The 19551-nt window shown below is 40.3% G+C and overlaps 1 protein-coding gene across 1 annotated transcript; it reads right to left on the bottom strand.

Annotated features, from left to right (window-relative positions):
* Window positions 1-4224: 4224 nt before the first annotated feature.
* On the bottom strand, window positions 4225-14006 carry LOC100550995 (epidermal retinol dehydrogenase 2-like). Its single transcript, XM_003205059.4, has 6 exons — window positions 13074-14006; window positions 10453-10584; window positions 9009-9108; window positions 7212-7356; window positions 6116-6238; window positions 4225-5598 (listed from the first exon to the last, which is right to left on the bottom strand). The coding sequence occupies exons 1-6, from the start codon at window positions 13395-13397 to the stop codon at window positions 5505-5507; spliced, it is 918 nt and encodes a 305-aa protein (XP_003205107.2). The 5' UTR covers window positions 13398-14006; the 3' UTR covers window positions 4225-5504.
* Window positions 14007-19551: the final 5545 nt, after the last annotated feature.

The raw sequence follows: 19551 nt of genomic DNA on the forward strand, positions 1-19551 counted from the left end.
GGGGGAAGAGAAAAAGAGGAAAAGGGGAAAATGCAAGAAGAAAGAAGAGGGAAAGAGAAAAAGAGGAGAAAAAGAGAAAACGAAATGGAGAGAAGAAAAGGAAAAGGGGAGAAAAGAAGAAATTAAAGGAAAAGGAGCAAAAAAGAAAAAAAATATATATAGAGAGAGGAAAAAATAGAGGAAAAAAGGGATAAAGGACACCCGCTCCGCGCTGGCTGCCGTAAGCCCCGCTGCGCCCGGGGGAGCAGTTCTCTATCCCCCCCCCGCCTGCAGGGACCGCCGGCTGCCCGAAGTGAAGTGAAGGAGGCGGCCGCGGGCGGCTCGCGCCTGTGTCCGTGGGGCTGTGCGTGCATCCCGGCAGCTATGTGCTGCACAGATGGGAGAAGAGGAGTACGTGCCTGTCTGATGTTGCGTGAAGAGATTACGTTAGTGGAAAATACCGGTTTCATAGAATCATATATGCAACTGGTGCGTTTGTAATGAATAGAAAGCTGATGCCGTTAATGCAGCATTAACGCGGATTCAGCCCCTGGCACGGCTGCTGCAGCCACCTGCAGCGCGCAGAACCCCGCTGCGGACGGGGCTGCCACCTGCAGGCGGCCGCGGGCTCCGCACTCACAGAATCAGAATCGCAGAATCACAGGGTTGGAAGGGATCTCAAGGATCACGAATCTCCAACCCCCTGCCACACGCAGGGCCACCAACCTCCACATTTAATACTAGACCAGGCTGCCCAGGGCCCCATCCAGTCTGGCCTTGAACACCTCCAGGGACGGGGCATCCACAACCTCTCTGGGCAGCCTGTTCCAGCACCTCACCATCTCTCTGTAAAGAACTTCCCCCTGACATCCAACCTAAATCTTCCCTCCCTCAACTTAAAACCATTTCCCCTTGTCCAGTCATCACGGCCCCGCCAGAGTGGCACAAAGAATGACTTTGGCAGGGCTTCGGATTAGGACTGCGGTGCTGAAAAAGTCCCAAAGTATCTTTCATCCCCTCAGTGTTATTGAATGATCACTGCCCACCTTCTGTTCCAGACCAGCAGCGAATGGATCAGAGCCTGGCACAAAGCCTCTGCTTAGGAAACCCGCTGCTCATCTTTGCTATCAGTCTGTGTCATGAATTTGTAGCACTAAGAATGCTGAGTGGAAGCCCCTTGCCTCATTTTTAAACATTTTAGCAGACATTCAGTATAGAGGATTCATTCTTCCTCATTTGCTCACAGAAATAAATTGCTTTAGAGGGATTCTCTAGATTTATTGTTGAGGCTGAATAAGGCCCTGGACAACCTGATATAGCTGTGGTGTCCTTGTTCATTGCAGGGGAGTTGCAGTAGGTGGCCTTCAGGGGTGCCTTCCAACTCTAAGGATTCTACGATTCTGTGAGTTGTGCCACCATAAAACAATGGGGCAACCAAGCCAATAGACTGAGTCTGCCACTTTGCCTTCAGTTGGCCAAGCCCAAGTGAGACAAAAAGCACTGAGTGCTGTAGGATCACTCAGGTGAGAGAATACACATCAGTATAAACAAGTGCTGCACAGTCAGATCTTTAGCAACATGTGCCAAAATTCTGTGTCACACACCTTGAATTTAAACAAGTGCCATCGAGAAGTACTCCTGCTGTTTAAGCTCAGGAAAGCACTTTGATTGTAGCTGGTGGTGAAAAGGAATATCACAGAATCACAGAATGGCCAGGATTGGAAGGGACCTCAAGGATCATGAATCTCCAACTCCCTGCTGCATGCACGGCCACCACCTCCCCGTTCAATACCAGACCAGGCTGCCCAGAGCCCCATCCAGTATGACCTCGAACACCTCCAGGGACGGGGCATCCACAGCCTCTCTGAGCAGTCTGTTCCAGCACCTCACCACTCTCATAGTAAAGAACTTAATATGTTGGTTTGTTAATAAACACACGGCCTCATAAAATTTAGAAGTGAAAACTGGGAAAGGCTCTAATTACTTTAAGTGGTGTTCTTCATTCTGTGATTCTGTGAGGAACTCACTGTAGGGAAGCTGCTGTAACAGGAGATCAGACTGGGTGATCCCCACAGATCATAGACTTATAGAATCACCAGGGTTGGACAGGACCTCCAACATCATCCAATCCAACCGTCCAAGGTCTGTTCCAACCCCTATCATTCTGTGATTCTGTGATATCTAGGAATAAATGCCATATATTCACTGACTTCTATTACTTATTAAAATGTGTACAGACTGCAGCATTTCTCCAAACTTGGGTCCAGTCAGGGAATCTTACAGCGAGATGAGTAAGGCTTCCTCTGAACGTGATCAAGCAGCTCACTAAGTAGCATTTTTCAGGGAAGGAGTCTTTGCTTCCAAACAAAAGCAACAATTTTAACTTAGTTGTGCTAAGAATGGCAGCAGGCAACTTCAGATGGACTTCTCTTTTTTCTGAATCCCTTGGTCCCTTTCCCTCAGGGTTATACTGGGAAAAGTCAGCTGGAGATCAGTAGGAGGTTGGGAATGTGTCAGAACTATGGAGACCCTTTTAGCTTAAATGGAAATGGATATAATCACTGAGTTAGTCATTTTAACAGAATACTTCTGCCCAGCATTATGTTGTTTGGGGGTACAGCGTCACCTGAGGCCTTTTTAAAAAGGCAAAACTATGAACTACTTGAAATGACTGCAAGCTTCTGATAGCAGACTGTGTATGGCCAGGAGAGCTGAGCCCTGTCTGAGGCACTGTCACAGGCAGTGTCAGATGTTTCACTGACAGTAAAATATCCAAAAGATCACAAGAATTACTGAGAAATTACATTTGCATATGCTACTAAGGTTTATTTAAGGATTTCTAATGTTACACAATGACCTAAAATTATTTAAACACTACTTTGCTCAAAAAGATTGTAATGAGAATATAGCTGATATTTATAAGAAACATGATTCTACAACTTTCTCTATACACAAAATATGCTCTAAGAAAGAATATTTTACTAAAGACTATGAAATAAGAGAGAAAAGCAATATCTTATCTAATATAACGAATCACCTCTCTGTTGATGCAGCTACATAGGTTGAATCAGTCTAGGGCTGCTACAGGTACAGTGTTTGTTTCTTCTTCGACAGTTTCACCAGGATTGTTTCCCAAGGAGGAAAAGAGCAGGAGGAGCTGCCTTCCAGTCCCAGCTGCAGCTTCAGTAACAGCAGCATTTCCCCGGCGATGTTCTTTGTGTGGTGGAGTGAGCTAGGCAAAAGCCTCAAAGGGGAAAGCATACATTTCTGACGAGCTGCCAATATCTCAGAGATGCTTCTCAAGCATGACACTGTGTTTCAAAACACAAACTGATAATTTTTTATTAAAAGCCCGGAACAGCATCCCATTGTGTCTTCTGGACATTAATAGAAAGGTTTTGGCTTGCAGTTTTATGGTTGTATGACATCATCTATCACATCTCTTTTCCGCACAAATATGTAATGAAATATTTTCACAGAAAAGAATGAGTTACTGATTTCTAAGGCCGATAAGAAGATCTAACAAATCACTGTGAGCCTTAGAAAGCATAAGCTTTATAAATTCCTTCTTGAGCCAAGCTGATTAGCCAGGAGAAACGGAGCCAAAGAGAGCTCTTGGCTCAGAGTGCAGCCATGGAGGATAGGGCTCTGCAGGGTGGCTGTGCAGAGTGGGTGGAATACGGCTTAGAAAATAAAGCATTGTTTCCTGTACATTATTCTTCATTCTTATCGTGTCCAATGTGTTCTTTGGTTACAAGTATTTAATTCTGACACACCAGATTTTTAATGAGCACCAGTCCACCAAATCTCAATGTCCCTAACAGAACACTACTTTAAATGGGAGCCTCATTTTACAGGTTTTCATTTGTTTGCCTCTCACCATGCAAGCCCCATCCATGCTCTCCACACAAGTAATGAGTTTATATATCAAACATATGCAGGCCCACAATAAATTCACAAGTAACACATCATGCTATTTCATATTGTTACTTAAACAAAGTCATAGACTGAGAACTAAATTACAACACTCATCCAAATTAAAGGAATCCCAATATTCACATACTTATTTTCAGCTGAGGAAATAGGATCATTATTTGCAGGCAGCAATTTAGACTTTGTTCCTGTCTCACTAGTCAGAAGAAAAGGACATTTATCTTAACAATGGGGAGTTTTTCAAAATACAAATCAATGAACCTAGTTTTCCAAAGATCCAAATTTCAGATAGCTTTCTGTTTCTCTCAGAAATATTCATAGGGGAAATATCCACAGGGTGTTTTAAAGGATGTATTGAATGGATATGTGATTTGAGAAAAGTGAGATTTCAGAAAGTAGGGCTTTAGTGGGAGTGTGTCCTTCAGTAGAAACCTGCAGCTGAAAGGAAGCACTTGAGCATGGGATTAGATAAGTACAAATATGGTGACAAACCCAGGCAGTAGGTAATTAATTAAGGGGGTCTTTAGTTACTCAGTGTGGAATTCTATATCTGTGCTTTGTACATTCCTTCTTTGGGGCTGGAAATTTATTTTCTGTCATGTAAACTCTGTTAGCATTTTCCAAAAGCTTGCGTAAGAATTGATTTTTATCTATTAAGTATCAGCACATACTTTGGCATAACTAATTCCATATCTTCTTCTCCTTAAATGTTTTTTCCCCTGTGATTCTGTGTTCCGTTCTGGCTTCATTTACATGGAGAGATGGCTGAAGGAGATGGATGTGACTTCCATTCAGTTGCAAGAAGAGATTTTCTCAAGCGTCAGCCCATAACTGTACCAATCCTTCCTCCTGAACTTTTTTTCTTCTAGGATTCACAGATTTCACACTAACAAACAGGTTATCTCATTGAAGTTACAGTTTCTGAAAGCAATATAGTTCATGACAGGTGTCTTGGTTGCTTAATATAAGATAAAGCACTCTGGGGCTACTGAGAACAATTCTGTATGGTTTGTTTATTCTAAGTGATGGTACAGAATCACAGAATCATAGAATGGTTTGGGTTGGAAGAGACCTTTAAGATCATCTAGTTCCAACCCCTGCTATGGGCAAGGACATCTCCCTCTTGCTCAAAGTCCCAGCCAGCTTGGTCTTGAGTGCTTCCAGGGAGGGGGCATTCACTAAATCTTGTTTAGGTCTTCCAAGATTCCTAAAATGTGAGTGACGTTCAACTTTTTTTATGGCTTTTCTTAATGCATGAACAATAGTGTATTTTTCCTGTGCTTTGAAATTATGCTCAGAAACTGAGAATTCAAAGAGTAAGAAATGAAGTCAAACATCTATGCCTGGTTTTACTGACTATTTTTGAGAGCTCAGATAAGTATGTAAGCAGCGTGCTGTCACAAAATGAGAGAGAGGGTTGTGGCTGAGAATCAGTGATTAAAAGACAATTATTTAGAATTATATTGTATGCTGAGTGATGTCAAGGATTACACAAGAAGCAATTTTTCTGTCAAAGAATGAACGAGCTTAAAAATTGATTTTACCGAAAAAACCAGTTTGATGGCACTTGAGGTTTTGACAATACTATGGTTTCAATTTTTCTTCTTCCGACCTATGACCTTGTCCCAGCTGTTGTAGACCCCCAGGTAAGATTGCAGGAGCAGTATGATTTTTCTGGGAATTAAACTGATGAGACAAACACCAAGTTAGCCTCACTTTAAAAAAAAAAACTAAAGTGAAATAAAAATGCACTGTACTAATATAAATTCATAACACATGAACACATGCACATTATTTCTCATGCTTGGCAATAATGCATTTGGTACTCCCATATTAGAAATGGGGAAAATAAATACAAAACAAGCAGTTTCATGGAAAGCCCAGCATTGGTGGAGGTAGTTACTGTAAGCAGACAGTTCTAGTCCAGGCAGTGTTCCCAGGGTACCATCCCATGGAAATTTTTGATTTCTATATTGAACTGTAGCTTAAGAAGTATATTTGAGATAGAAGGTGTCAGCGGAATACCAGTCCATAAAATTGATAAAAACTATCAAAACTGTTTCTTCGTAACTGATTACCTATAGCTGGTTTGACTGCAGGGATGATAAGTAAAGGAAGATTTTAACTAAACCACCTTGCTGATTTTGGAGGCATATGGGAAAGGAAAGAAGGAAATGATAGGCTAGAGGAAACATGTTCTTACGTTTTGAAACCAGAAAGGTGTAAAGTTGGAGGCATGAACAGATACATCTTTTCCTTTCGAATTGCATCTATGATCCTGCTGGCTACATACTCTGGCTCGTAAATAGGAAGTAAAATCGGGTGTCTAGTGAAACAAGAAATAAAGTATTATGGAATATCATACATACATACAATACAAATACATTTTACTTTTGAGATGTATTCTAACACAGAAATCATTTAATGCAAGAATTTCTCTCCTCCCCCTTAAATAGCCCTGGAAAGCAGTGTGCAATCCTGCTTGTTCCTTCTATGATCATAACAAACAGAAAAAAGTTTGGTGATGTTGCAAATTTTAATGACAGATGACTTTTGTGCAAGCCCAGCTCAGACCCTACTGAAGTTAATGCCCACGTTGACTGTGGCATTGAAAAATTCCAGCTCATCTGTGGTTTATGATGTTCTATGCATAAGATTTCAGCCCTCTGCATACCTCTTTCTTATTTTAGATTTTGGGTTGGCAGCTAAATAAACAGGATTGGGCCTGTTTCCAGCCAGGAGCTCTGCATAATACATGCCTCTACTGGATGATGAGTGGCGGGTGCAGGAACAGAGTGCTGAAAAACCAAGACTGTTTGCTCTTCACTGCTGCAATGGCTGAATCAGTGCCTGCAGCCTCTCCTGTCACTAGAACAATACAGCAGCGTAGGTACTTATACCACAGCTGTTCTCAGAGATGTACAATATCTGCTAATACTGGACAACTGTTACTGACAGGTGACAAATATCCTAGCAGCCATAATAGTAATGACAGTACCAAAATTACATGGGGCAAAGAACATCAGCAGTGCCCATTCTGCTGAAAAGTGATTTTGCCTAAAATACTGCCACATATCCCTAACCATTCCCGGATTTCAAGGTCACTGCACAGTCTCTGATGCATGTCAGCTATTAATTGTAGGCAAACTTTGGATTTCTTAGCAAAGAGATACAGTTGTGTGTGTGCCAAATACTAAATAAAAAACAAGTCAACCTTATAAGAGCTAGACTGTATATGGCATTTCTAGTGAGTAGTGATGACTTTTTACTTATGAAACAATATATAATGTTTTACTTACTCGGTTTCAATACCTCTAATTAATTCAGTATTCACAAAAAAGGGGCAAACAATTGTGGTTTTAATGCCGTGTTTTCCTGCCTCATCCAGTTCTGAATCAATGGCTTCCATCATTCCAATGATTGCAAATTTACTAGCAGAATAATCTGAAACAGAGAAACAAAGAAACATACAAAATATCTCAAAAATACCATAGTATTATATACTGAATTTTAATGTTTTGTAATACTACTTACAACCTTGTACTAATTTGTTATGAATTAGAAGGTTTGGATTAGTGTTTTAGGGATGCTACACATGTTGATGATGCTAACTCTTAATCTCAATGTCCTGACCATTACCGGTGTAGATGTGTCTAAGGATAAGATTAATAATTTCCTGAAGACTTTTCCAGCGAACTGTAGAGGGATATAAGATGGCCTTACTTAATATTTTATATGCACTCCCAGACACTCATATGCAAACCAGGCATTGTTTTAGTTCAGAATGGTCTTCACTCTTTGATATCACATATTACATGTCAGTAAAAATTATTTCTAGTGGTACAACATAAATACCCTACTTACAAATACTGCTTCAACACATTATTTTTCCTTCTGATATTGCCTTGCAGCTACAATACTATTTTGTTTACATGGGAAGACCGAATCCTATCTAATTTTTACTGCTTGATGAACACATTGAATCTCCTTCCTTTGAGACAATAAAAACTTGACCATGCAAGGTCCTGTGCAACGTGACCTACACTTGGCCTGATTTCATCAGGGTGTTTGGAACAAATGATCACCAAAGATTTCCTCCAACCTAAACTATTCAACAATTTTTTTTCCAGCTGTAAACTTTGTTTTAATATAATATAAAGTAATATATACATGTAGTTTCCTAAGGCTTTTTCATTTATATAGGAAAACAGATCAAATCCACTTCAGCTAGAAGTTCAAAAGCTGGTGTCAGAGGCTGTTTGTTCTTCTTCAGAACTTGCCTGAAGGTGGAAACAAACAATCTAAACATGCATAGCTACTGTATAGAACATTATAACACTTGGATAGGCAAGTCATAGGCCTACGTCATAGGCCTTACAGTTAAATGATAAAAACTAGACTTGTCCCATTATCAACATAGAATCTAATCCAATGATAATAGGTGGCAAATATATACCAAAACAACACCATCAACTAAGAGAAGAAACAAAATATACTTATTGATGTGAAATTCACATTCTCACAGAGCAACTTCAGAGTTACAGTCAGAAAGGCTTGAGAGAATCTGAGCAGCACACACATGCTGATGAAATAGTCAAGATATAGCAGCCAGCTCTCCTGAAGGAAACAGCTGAGAATATGGAGCTGTTACATTACTTAAAACACAGTTAATTTGAAAGGATTTTACTGAAAATTCTGCCAAGTGTCTTCTGAACCTGAAAAACATTTTCCAGCTAAGTGTAGTTCCAGGTATAACCCACATATTTTCAGGACTCTAAACATCCATCAGCAGAAAAACTAGTAACAGAAATTGTTACTATTTACCTCCTGCTGCACGTGTACAAGCTTCTTCTGCAGAGATAAGACAGGCTGCAGTTAGCTACTAAAATCAGCAGTGACTCCCCGTGCCATATGGGCAACACACCACCATCTTCCTTTTCGATATACCACTACCTGCTGATATACCTTTCTATCTCCATGCTCTTCCTAAGTGCTAATACGTCAGTACAAACAGCTTAAGCCAAGCATTTCTGAGATCTTTAGGAGAAGGTATTGTCACGAAGTCATAATTTTTAATAGCATTTGTTGACACTAACCTGTCAATCTGTAGGTTCCCAAGAGTCCTGCTGCACTAGACATGGTGACCAGGTGTCCATGATTGCAGGCAACCATGGCAGGAAGAAAAGCCTTGCAAGTCTGAGAGACATATAAAAAATACCATAACAGATAGATGTGTCAAAACTATTGCATTCCAAATTAGATTTTACAATTTGATTTACTTTCTGGAACATAATTCTGCAAGGAACCAAAGTGATCTGCAGTCTCTGTAAGAATTCATAAAGGACAGGCAACATTTCTTTGAACGACAGGTCCCCAGCTGAAGATCTGTCAGCATTAAAACTGTATTATTAAAAACGATGAAGTTTTTGTTTTCTCTTCGCGCGGGATCCTCACAGTTCGAGTAGTCTGACTATTAGTAAAGATCTGTACACAAGAGGGAGCTAGAAGCCAACACATCAATGGGCACTTCAGTTGGCTACAGGCCCTACTCGTAAACTACTTCCTGGCAACTCTGGGCCTCAAACTGCCGTGATGGTTAGTACTAATTATCTAAGGAGGACTCCAGTGTTTTACGAGGCAGAAGAGATGAAAAAAGATGGGAGCAGTTACAGATTTTTTTCAATAGCTGAGTTGTACTGCAGTGTGTACTCCACTCCAGATATGTGCCTGGTACGCGCTTTTCTGGTGAGGGGGCCCTCAGTCACTGTCCTCCTGCTCTGTGTCTCTTCAGATCTGCCAAGAAGAACATCTCTCCCAGCACCCTTGTGTCTGGTATGTGGAAAAATAAGGCACTGTGGGCTGGAAAATGATTAGAGGATTTTGCCCGCAATGATTTTCCACTGAGGAATGCCATTTAGTGAGGCATTTTGCAGCACTGTGTTCTTCCTTGATGCAGGCTGCACACTCAGCCATGTGAAGTACAACTGCAAGAGGGGCAAGGGTTGCACTCCCTCACAGAGAAAAGTAAGGGACAACTGAGACCCCAGATAGCATCAAATTCCCCCAGAGGAAAGAAAACAAAGCAAAGCAAACACATACTATTTAGATCAGTTTTCTACATACATCAAGAAGACACTGACTAGGAATGAAAGCACAACCTGAAGTCTGACATCAACACAAACAGCATGGTTATGTCTCCCTAATGCTAGACAATGCTGTCTTATGTCTGCAAGCATCAAGAGTAGAAAAGTTAGCAGCCAAAGCATCAGCAGTAGTTTCAGCCACAGCTGATACAGAAAGAACATGTTTCACAGTACAGGTGCACAAAGACTTTGTGTTTAGCACATTGAACAGGTAGGTTTTTGTGAGAGACAGTGAGACAAACTGTCAATGTGATGTGTGTCCAACTACAGGATGATTAAAAAAATGAATTCTCCCCAGTCAAGATCCTTCCCACCCGTTTCCAAATTGGGTGTTCCAATTTGCCTGAAATATTTGACTGTGCATTTCAGGCCCCTCGGAAAGAAAAATCTACATTACCCAAACTTGAGACAGGAAGTTGACTTTCAAGGTTTTTTCAAAATCATCATCTGGAGTGTCAAGAAACTTTGTGGTGTGCAGTATGCCAGCATCATTGATTAGAATAGTAACATCCCCAACTTCTCTTCTAACCTGAATTAAAAAAAAGAAAAGAAAGAAAAAAAAAAAAGATGAACAAAAATATTAGAAAGTATACTTGCCTTCTGTGCTTCATTTATGACAGAAGTCTAGTGACAGTTACAATTGCTTATACCCGTACTGGAAACATAGATACATGAGAACTGTTTTAGTGTGCCAGATCAAAGTCTTTGTAGGCTCTCAGCCCTTGGCTCATGGGAGAAAGCAGTAAGAAAGCACGAAGATAGTAAGGTGCACTCCACAGCTTTTTGCATTCTGCAGCTTAGTACCCTTCTGAGCCAAATATGGTGTCTGTATCTTTCTATTTAAGATATCCTGATGATCATTTCCTCCTCCTCCCACCCCCCCAATTTGTCTGATTGCTTTCTGAACTCCAAAATATTTCTGATTTCCAAAGGAGCCTGCAGGAACAAAACTCAAGCTGATTATTCTTCACTATGTATTTATTCAGGTGTCTATTCTTATTTATTTACTTTTTAAAATTATCATTATCATTTCTATCAGTTTTTTTTTGTATGACAGGTTTGTAGATTCTTGGTGTCCTCTCACTTAAAATTGGCATATTTGCTAATTTTGCTCTTGGGTTTGAAACCTGTCATAAGCAATACATCACCTATGCATTTGTAGCTCATGAAATGTATATCAGATTTCCCTCAGAGTTCCCGGGTCGACACTCCTGACTCTAAAAATCTGCTAATATTTTCTTTATCAGTTTTTTCCTAAGTTCTCTTCCTTCAGAACACTGATTTGCTTGCTAGAAATAAAGCTTCCATTATAGGAACATACCTAAGCTATTCTGCAGTGAATATCTCAAACAAAACCAAATAAATTAACTTTTCTGCTATTGGTTTATCTCCTGTGTCCAAGCTGAAGACTTTTCATATTACTAATAAAAAGTTACATGTATTTCCAGTAGTAGAGGATGCTCCTGGCTGAATAGATCTTAAAGAAAATAAAATTCTTGCCCCTATATGACTGCTCAATTCCCAAAAATACCTGAAAAAATGTTTGTAGAATTAACAATAATTCAACACCTTCACACCAATTCAGGAATCCGAAAAAGCTCTTTGAGTTTCTACTTGTAGGTCAGTCTGTGCATGTCAGAGTTCTCATCACTAGTATGGACACAACAAGTTCTGCAGAGTGAGCCCTGGTTAATGTGTCTGGAGGCTGAGAATCGTCTGAGTGCACAAAACAGTTTGAGTCTCTGTTAAACTGAGAACAAAAATCACTTACTTCAAAATATGCACCATCAATGGAAAATTCCAGCAGAGATACTACTTACATGATCTTAAATTGATCATTCTGATGCATGTCTTTCCAGGAAGCAATCAGCATTTATGGGAACAGGGAATTAAAGCCAATTTAAAATGTTATTTTTTAAAAGATATTTGATCTTAGTGAATTCTTAAATGTTTTTTGTTTGTTTGTTTGTTTGTTTTTCTTTTTTCTTTTTTCTTGCAAGAAGAGCATTCTGGAAGAATGGCAGATTGATTTGTAGTATCATTTTGAATAAGGATCAAGTATCACATTTGAAGTGCTGATCACAAGTTGCTTGACTGATCCTGCAACTTGCTGGGAGATGATAACATATTAAGATCTTGATATTAAGAATGTTGAAATAATTGGAATTCTTTTTATGGACTGCAGTTGTAGGAGTAATAATAAGAGACATACATGGTGAGGATAACCTGACCTGTAATACTCAATTGGCAAAGATCTTTTTCCTTGAAAACTGGGGTCAGCACGGGCCAGAATGTGTTCATCTCTGCAGATGTGTTATTATGATAGATACATTCTTAATCACACTGTGCAAGTAGCGTTATGAAACCACTTGTGGTTCTACCACCAACTGTTCCAACAGAAACTATTTTTTCATGTAAAGCTGGTTGGATGTGCTCCCAAGTGCTGGTAGCAAGTACAACTAAAAGAATACCTTGAGCATGAGAACTGCAGTTCCAGATGCATACAGGGCAGGGGAAGGGAGTGACCATGAAGGAATGACATAAACAAAGCATTAGGGACTGACCACAGCTCACATTCCCTCTTCCCCTGTGCTGCTCAGGGGAGGAGACAGAACAGGTTGAATGGGGTAAGGTGTTTGCAGTTTACTACAAAGGGACTTCCCCCCTTACAATGTTCTATTGCTTTTTTGTTGTTGTTTCTTGATATCTTACAGAAATTTAGAAGACTAGCAGATAGTAGGGTTAATCTCTGCCATATACCACACTTCTAATATAAAAGAAGTTGCCACCTCACAAGGAATACTGGAGATGTGTAAGTCTCAGCAGAACAGATTAAACCCAATTACTTTACAACAAAAATAGTTTAAGTTCCATCTAGAAGTTACTTGTCAATAAGAGAACAGTCATCATTGTACATGATTACCTCCCTTTACTGAATGCATAGTTTCTAAGATTCCAGGTAGAAAGTAGAAAATCACAAGCAAGAAGGAAAATCAGAAACCAGAAGCTGTAACTTACCTTGTCTGCCTGTTCATAGACTTCTGCCCTATTGCTGCAATCACAGTAGTAGGCAAACACTTGCTTAGCTCCTTTTTCTTTGGCTAATCTGGTTGTTTCTCTGTTACCTTCTTCATCAATGTCCCAAAGAACCAAGGTTGCTTCCAAAGGAGCAAAATGTAGGGCAATTTGCCTTCCAATCCCATTTGCAGCTCCAGTAATAAGCACTATTTCCCCAGCAAAAGACTTCTTGCATGGAGGAAATATGCATTGGATGAAACTTTTGAAGAGTATGTACACGGATAATGCCAGGAACTTCAGCGTCTTCAGGATGCATCCGAACATGATTTTTCAGGCACAAAGATTGCTCTTTTGTTTTAAAAATCTAGAAATACAACATCACATTGGCACTTAAAAGCACTGAGATATCGCCTAGGAAAAGAGATTGAGTTTTGAAGAGCTATTTCATTTACATTGTTCTTTGGCATAAATACAAAATATATCTAAAGACTTGTTTTGTGAAAGCTGGCAGCTTCTTACCTGTAGGATTAAGACAAGTATCATCTGCTAGATCCTACACTCCAGATGCTTCATTCCAGAGCCCTCAATATTATTTCAGATTTTTAGGCATGCATCTTACGTATGTATGCTATGGCAACAGCTATAGAGTAGTTTGTTTTCATAGTGAGTTGATTTAACTGAAGAAAAAAAGGACTGAAAACACTGGGATGATATCAGCCTTAGGAAGTATAATTTTGCTCTTTAGCATAAAATGAGATTTGTTGTTTCAGAAATCAGGTAATAAGAATGTATCCATGCAGCATATATTTTCCAAATGACATAGCATATTTTGATTTGTGAGCAAATGACCAATATGCTGGAAAGCATGACCCTACAGGTTAGAACTTGGTATTTTTTCTCATATTTTGACCAGACCTTTTCCTGTACAGCAGTCAGTAGCTTACACATCCTTTTCATGGTAAGCTTTAAGTTACTGAAACATATTGGTTGCATGCTGTCAAACAGGCAAAAAAGGTCAAAGTTCCATGCTGAATTTTGTATTTGCACAAGTATTCCTCAAAACAATGAAAAGAAAAATAGTTGCCAGACTTAACAGCGCAGTAACTGAGAAAAACAAAAACCTTTGTGTCCCTAGAGAGTCACTTCTAGGAATCATCCAGGATCAGGAAGGGCAGATGGCTCGGGCCTTTCTCCAGCTGGTCAGGGCCACACCATGCCACCTCTCACAAACCGTGGGCTGCCGAATGACAGACACTCAATGTGCCAGCACTGCCGGGGCTCAACTTATTAACAAGACAGCTGTCTCAGATGGCATGCTGTATTTTCAATTGGAACAACAAAGCTCATCCCTAGACCCTTCACCAGCCTCCCACTTGCCCTCAGCCACCCCAGAGTGGCCCTGTCTGCTGGGGTGTACCCCCATGTACCTCACACCCCTCTGCTTGCCAGGCCCTGTCCCCATGCCCAATGCTTACCACTGCTGCCCAGCTGCCTTGTCTGCACCCTCTGTCTGGTGTGCCCTGAGACCCAAGGCTCAGCTAAGCCCTGCCCACCTTCTGGGCTTGTTGGGAAGGGATGGATGAGCCTAGGACAGGCTGGCCTGGTGCTAGCGGTGGAATGAATATCTCTCATCCTGTCCTAATGATACACAAGCATGCTGTCACACAGCCTTCCTGGCCCAAAATGCAATGGATGGTCCTGAGTCATGGCATCTTGCTCAGGGCTTGAGGACAGTCCTGGTAAAGAGCTTGGAGATTCCTCTCCACTTGCTGCCTTTCCCCCCTCTGCTGTGGACTGGCAGTAGGCATGAAATGAAATGCTACTTCTTTTGTAACAAAATGACTGATCTCCAGCTTGTCCATTCTCTGGAATGGGAGTAAAAAGGGAGACACTCATCGTAAATGTCTCCATGTAAAACAGTAAAACTGACTGTCATTGCTTCACACTTTCAAGATGAGAGTTGTGGTTCCTCAGTTTTTCACACAGATGTTAGCTAGCTTTAAGCCCACAATCCTGCACTTCTGTCATGTCGCTATTTTTTTTTTTTTACAAGAAGTGAAAGACTGAATAAAAATTGGCATTTCTACTGAGCTTTCACACTCGTGCTTTTTTCTGTTATCATCTCAGTTTGTCGTGATCACCGTGACATTTTCCACATGCTGGTTATATAAAAAAGCAAATAAAGAGGGCAGTACTTTTTGCACTTTGCATTTTGAGTAAGTGATACTACAGGTCTTGCCCACAGGGAAGTTGTTCAAATGGATTTGAAGAGAGTCACAGCGTGCTCTCATTCAGATACTTCTGTTGCAAATGCAATTCAAATCTTAGATGACAGCTTCTGAGTAGTCACTGGACTACTACTGACTATTCTTCATTTCTGCCACTAAGAGGGTAACAGAAATATATGTAATTTTAAGTCACAGTGATCAGTATGGTGGAGAATTCTACACTTTCAGTGCTAACACCATTTATATAGGAGTTTTGTACTTAAATGCACAATTAGTTGGTGTATATTCTGTTTAGATCACACAAAAAGGTGAAACTGAAGAACAGTCTTTAGGGCTGAAGGCAGAATCTGAAAGATTCAGTGCAGTGTAGTTTCCAGCAAGAAGTAATGAATGCAACGTAAGTGGGTAAGCTAACTTGGAGCACGTTCTGCTGTAACCAGCAATTATATAAAGAAATGCAACCGGTTATGGGACAGGAAGGTGAAATGATTCAGAGCTGAATTCCTGGTTATGAAACAAAACAGTGGAGACACTTGTTTACTGGGACAAGGTTTCGAAGCAAACTGCATCATTAAGGAATTGTGTTGCAACCAGAACTTTGCAAGCCTAAAGGTAACTGCAGTATGCCTTTTAGAGCGCATATGCTTACACAAGTATGCAAACACACAGCTTTCCTGCTCTTATGCTGACCTGACCATCCAGCTGTCATTCCATATGTAGTTAAGACTAGAATGATCACAAAATCACAGAATTGCAGGGGTTGGAAGGGACCTCAAGAGATCACCGAGTCCAAACCCCTACTAAAACTGGTACCCGACAGTAGGTCACACAGGTAGGTATCTAGAAGGGTCTTGGATATATCCATAGAAGAAGACTCCACAGCCTCTCTGGGCAGCCTGTTCCAGTGCTGTCTGTTCCACTCTGTCATATGATGATTAATAACTTAATACCTAAATTAGAGGCTTCAGTGTAGTAAGGGAAGGTTATACAAGTGACAAAGAAGTTTGAGGATACCCTGCATTCTTAGAATAGGTTGCATTCCACTCACCACCAGGTAGACTTGGTCGCTTTTTTAGAAACTGATTAAACATCTGGAAACCGTGAACACATAAAGCTTTTTGTCACCATTTGTCCCAGTTTGTCAAAATGTTGAACTTTGTTGTCAAACAGAAACTTATTCTTCTGGCTGCTGTATGCATGGCAATTTCTCTACAGTTCCAGACTTCCCTTTTGGTGCAGTGAACTTCAAATGGCTTGTACCAAAAGCTCCAGTTCATAAATAGTTATAAAAATACAATAATTAAAATTTCTACAATATTTGACTGCATTAAAAAACAAAACAAAAGAAAACAAATAATGCTACAGCCAGTGAAGCCAAGCATACAGTTCTATGAGAGATACTTTTCTTATTGACTTTCCTGTAATTAAACTTCAGAAGGCTAGCATTAGTTTTTTAATCTTTGTGTTACTGAGAAGGTGAAGATGTTTATTTACAAACAGGTGAGGTGAATGGTAGCAAGATGTATCTTGACCTCTGAGCTGCAATATATATTCTAAATATTAATAATGAATAATGATTATTATATTCTGCAGCTTTTAATGCCTTGTTATTAATTATGTATCAGCATATTAATAAAGCATTCATATATTGTAAGTATTTAAAACTTAAAAATGTACTGCCAAAAATAAATCCAAAACAAAAAGGAAAAGGTAGAATGAAATTACTTTAATAAAGAGGGTGATAAATACTTATTTTACTGGACAGCTGGATGACTTGTACTTGTCTTTTTAGAACTTAAGATAAGCATTCACATGCTGCAAAGTGCTGCTTCAAACGCATGCTTTGATAAATATAGACAAACAAAATGAAAACTCATTTTTGCAAACTCTAATAGTGCCTTGGATCTCTGCTGAATTTGTGGAAAAATATTATTTCAGTCAGTCAAAATTATTTTTCTGTCAGTATCAACAACTAATGTGCAGATTAGTCATAAAGTAATATGTGTTCATATATTTGGAGATTAAAAAAACCCCAACCAAACAAATATGCCTAAGGTGAACTATTAGTAAGGGCTGGTAAGAATCACAGAATCACAGAGTGGCCTGGGTTGAAGAGGACCACGATGATCATCTAGTTTCAGCCCCCTGCTATGTGCAGGGTTGCCAACCACCAGACCAGGCTGCCCAGAGCCACATCCAGCCTGGCCTTGAACGCCTCCAGGGATGGGGCATCCACAACCTCCTAGGGCACCTTGTTCCAGTGTGTCACTACCCTCTGTGTGAAAAACTTCCTCCTAATATCTAACCTAAACCTCCCCCGTCTTAGTTTAAAACCCTAGATCTATTCTGTAAACCTCCTCTGTTTCGGTTTAAAACCATTCCCCCTTGTCCTATCACTATACACCCTCGTAAACAGCTGTTCCCTCTCCTGTTTATATGCTTCCTTCAAATATTGAAAGGCCACAATGAGGTCTCTCTGGAACCTTCTCTTCTCCAGGCTGAACAAGCCCAGTTCCTTCAACCTTTCCTCATAGGAGAGGTGCTCCAGCCCTCTGATCATCTTAGTTGTCCTCCTCTGGACCTGTTTGAAGAGCTCCACGTCCTTCTTGTACTTCAGATGGGGCCTCACAAGAGCTGAGTAGAGGGTGACAATCACCTCCCTGCTGGCCACCCCTTTTTTAATGCAGCTCAGAACAGAGCTGGCCTTCCAGGAAAAGGAAAAGGAGCTTTCAGCAGGCTACTAGTGTTCAATGATATTTGTGGAATGAAGTTAAAATGAAAAAGTCCAGGTTTGTGAGGACTTGAACAAGAAGTATATAACATCAATCTGTGACTGATTTAAGCTGGCTGTATCTATGTGCTGTGAATGGTCATGATGCAGTGAACAGACATTTTATGTAGCGCTGGTGAAACTCCTTATGTCTATGGGATTACTGGGCAATTCAGAAGGAGCAACTGGCAGTATTCTTCATCTAGTCCAAGAACCCCATTCAGGGAATTCTGCTCTCTTCTGCTATGGAAAAACTCAGTATGGTAAATATCTGTGAGCAAAACATCTCCTGTATCCTGGATCTGCTGATCCAAAATTTAAGTATGCATGGGTACCCATAAAGGTTCTTTACTTTGGCAAGTTTCCACTACTCCTGTTCAAATGGAAGCTGACAGCTTTTTTTCTGACTGACGGGAAAATAATGAGTTAATTGCTTCCTGAGAATGACTTTGTCACATTAACTGTGTCATTAGCTGTCACAGCATGCTGTATTAACAAGAAGTACAATACAACGCCATTGTTCTTCTGAATATTTTTTAGATGGGGAAATGTGGTGCAGCAGAAATTTCAGCCCTGTTTTACACACTTCTCAGCTAGTTATTTGCAGAAATGAAAATGGAAATCTGGAGAAACGTGCAAGGCCCACTGGAAAATCTACTTATACTGCAGATCATGACAGAAAAATGTTGTCTATATTTTAAGAAATGCTTATGTGACTTATCTGACTCAATTGCTTTTATGAGAGAGATTCACCTGTCATTTAGACTTCTGTTGGCATTGTCTTTTCACGAAAGAGGGAAAAAACATTACCCAAATAATTGTTTTAGAATGTTTGCAGAGACATTAAATCTAAGATTTAGGACGCAGATCCTCATAGGAGTGTAGGAACAGCTTTCATAGTATACTGTAATTAGAGATTGCAATCACAAAGATCCTTGGTCAGAGGTCTGCATGTAGACCCCACTGCAAGCTTGGGTGCACATCAATGCATACATTGTAATGTACTCAGAAAATAAACTGTTGCACAGTCTTATATAGAAACACTCATTGAGGGTCTGGAGGAGACTGTGGCAGGACAAAAGGAATGGCAGAAAGGCAAGAGGCAAAGATCACATATGCTCATACACATATAGGAGCCTCTCCTATGAAGAAAGGGTGAGGGAACTGGGCTTGTTTAGCTTGGAGAAGGGAAGGCTCCAGAGAGACCTCATTGTGGCCTTCCAATATTTGAAAAGAGCATATAAACAGGAGGGGAACGGCTGTTTATGAGGGTGGATAGTGATAGGAAAGGGGGAATGGATTTAAACTAAGATGGGAGATTTATGGGACAGATTTAGGGTTTTAAACTAAGACGGGGGAGGTTTAGAGTTAGATATTAGGAGGAAGTTTTTCACACAGAGAGTGGTGATTCACTGGAACAGGTTGCCCAAGGAGTTGTGGATGCCCCATCCCTGGAAGCATTCAAGGCCAGGCTGGATGT

The sequence above is a fragment of the Meleagris gallopavo genome, chromosome 3 (assembly GCF_000146605.3).
Source record: "Meleagris gallopavo isolate NT-WF06-2002-E0010 breed Aviagen turkey brand Nicholas breeding stock chromosome 3, Turkey_5.1, whole genome shotgun sequence".
In the NCBI taxonomy this organism is placed as follows: domain Eukaryota; kingdom Metazoa; phylum Chordata; class Aves; order Galliformes; family Phasianidae; genus Meleagris; species Meleagris gallopavo.

Excerpts from the sequence above, each read along its gene's own strand:
- LOC100550995 (XM_003205059.4), bottom strand. The coding sequence starts at position 13,397 with ATGTTCGGATGCATCCTGAAGACGCTGAAGTTCCTGGCATTATCCGTG. Across the intron at positions 9,109-10,452 it reads ACTTCCTGTCTCAAGTTTGG|ACTTGCAAGGCTTTTCTTCC; the intron begins GTAATGTAGATT and ends TATGTCTCTCAG. Across the intron at positions 5,599-6,115 it reads CACCTTTCTGGTTTCAAAAC|TTTAATTCCCAGAAAAATCA; the intron begins GTAAGAACATGT and ends TTGTCTCATCAG.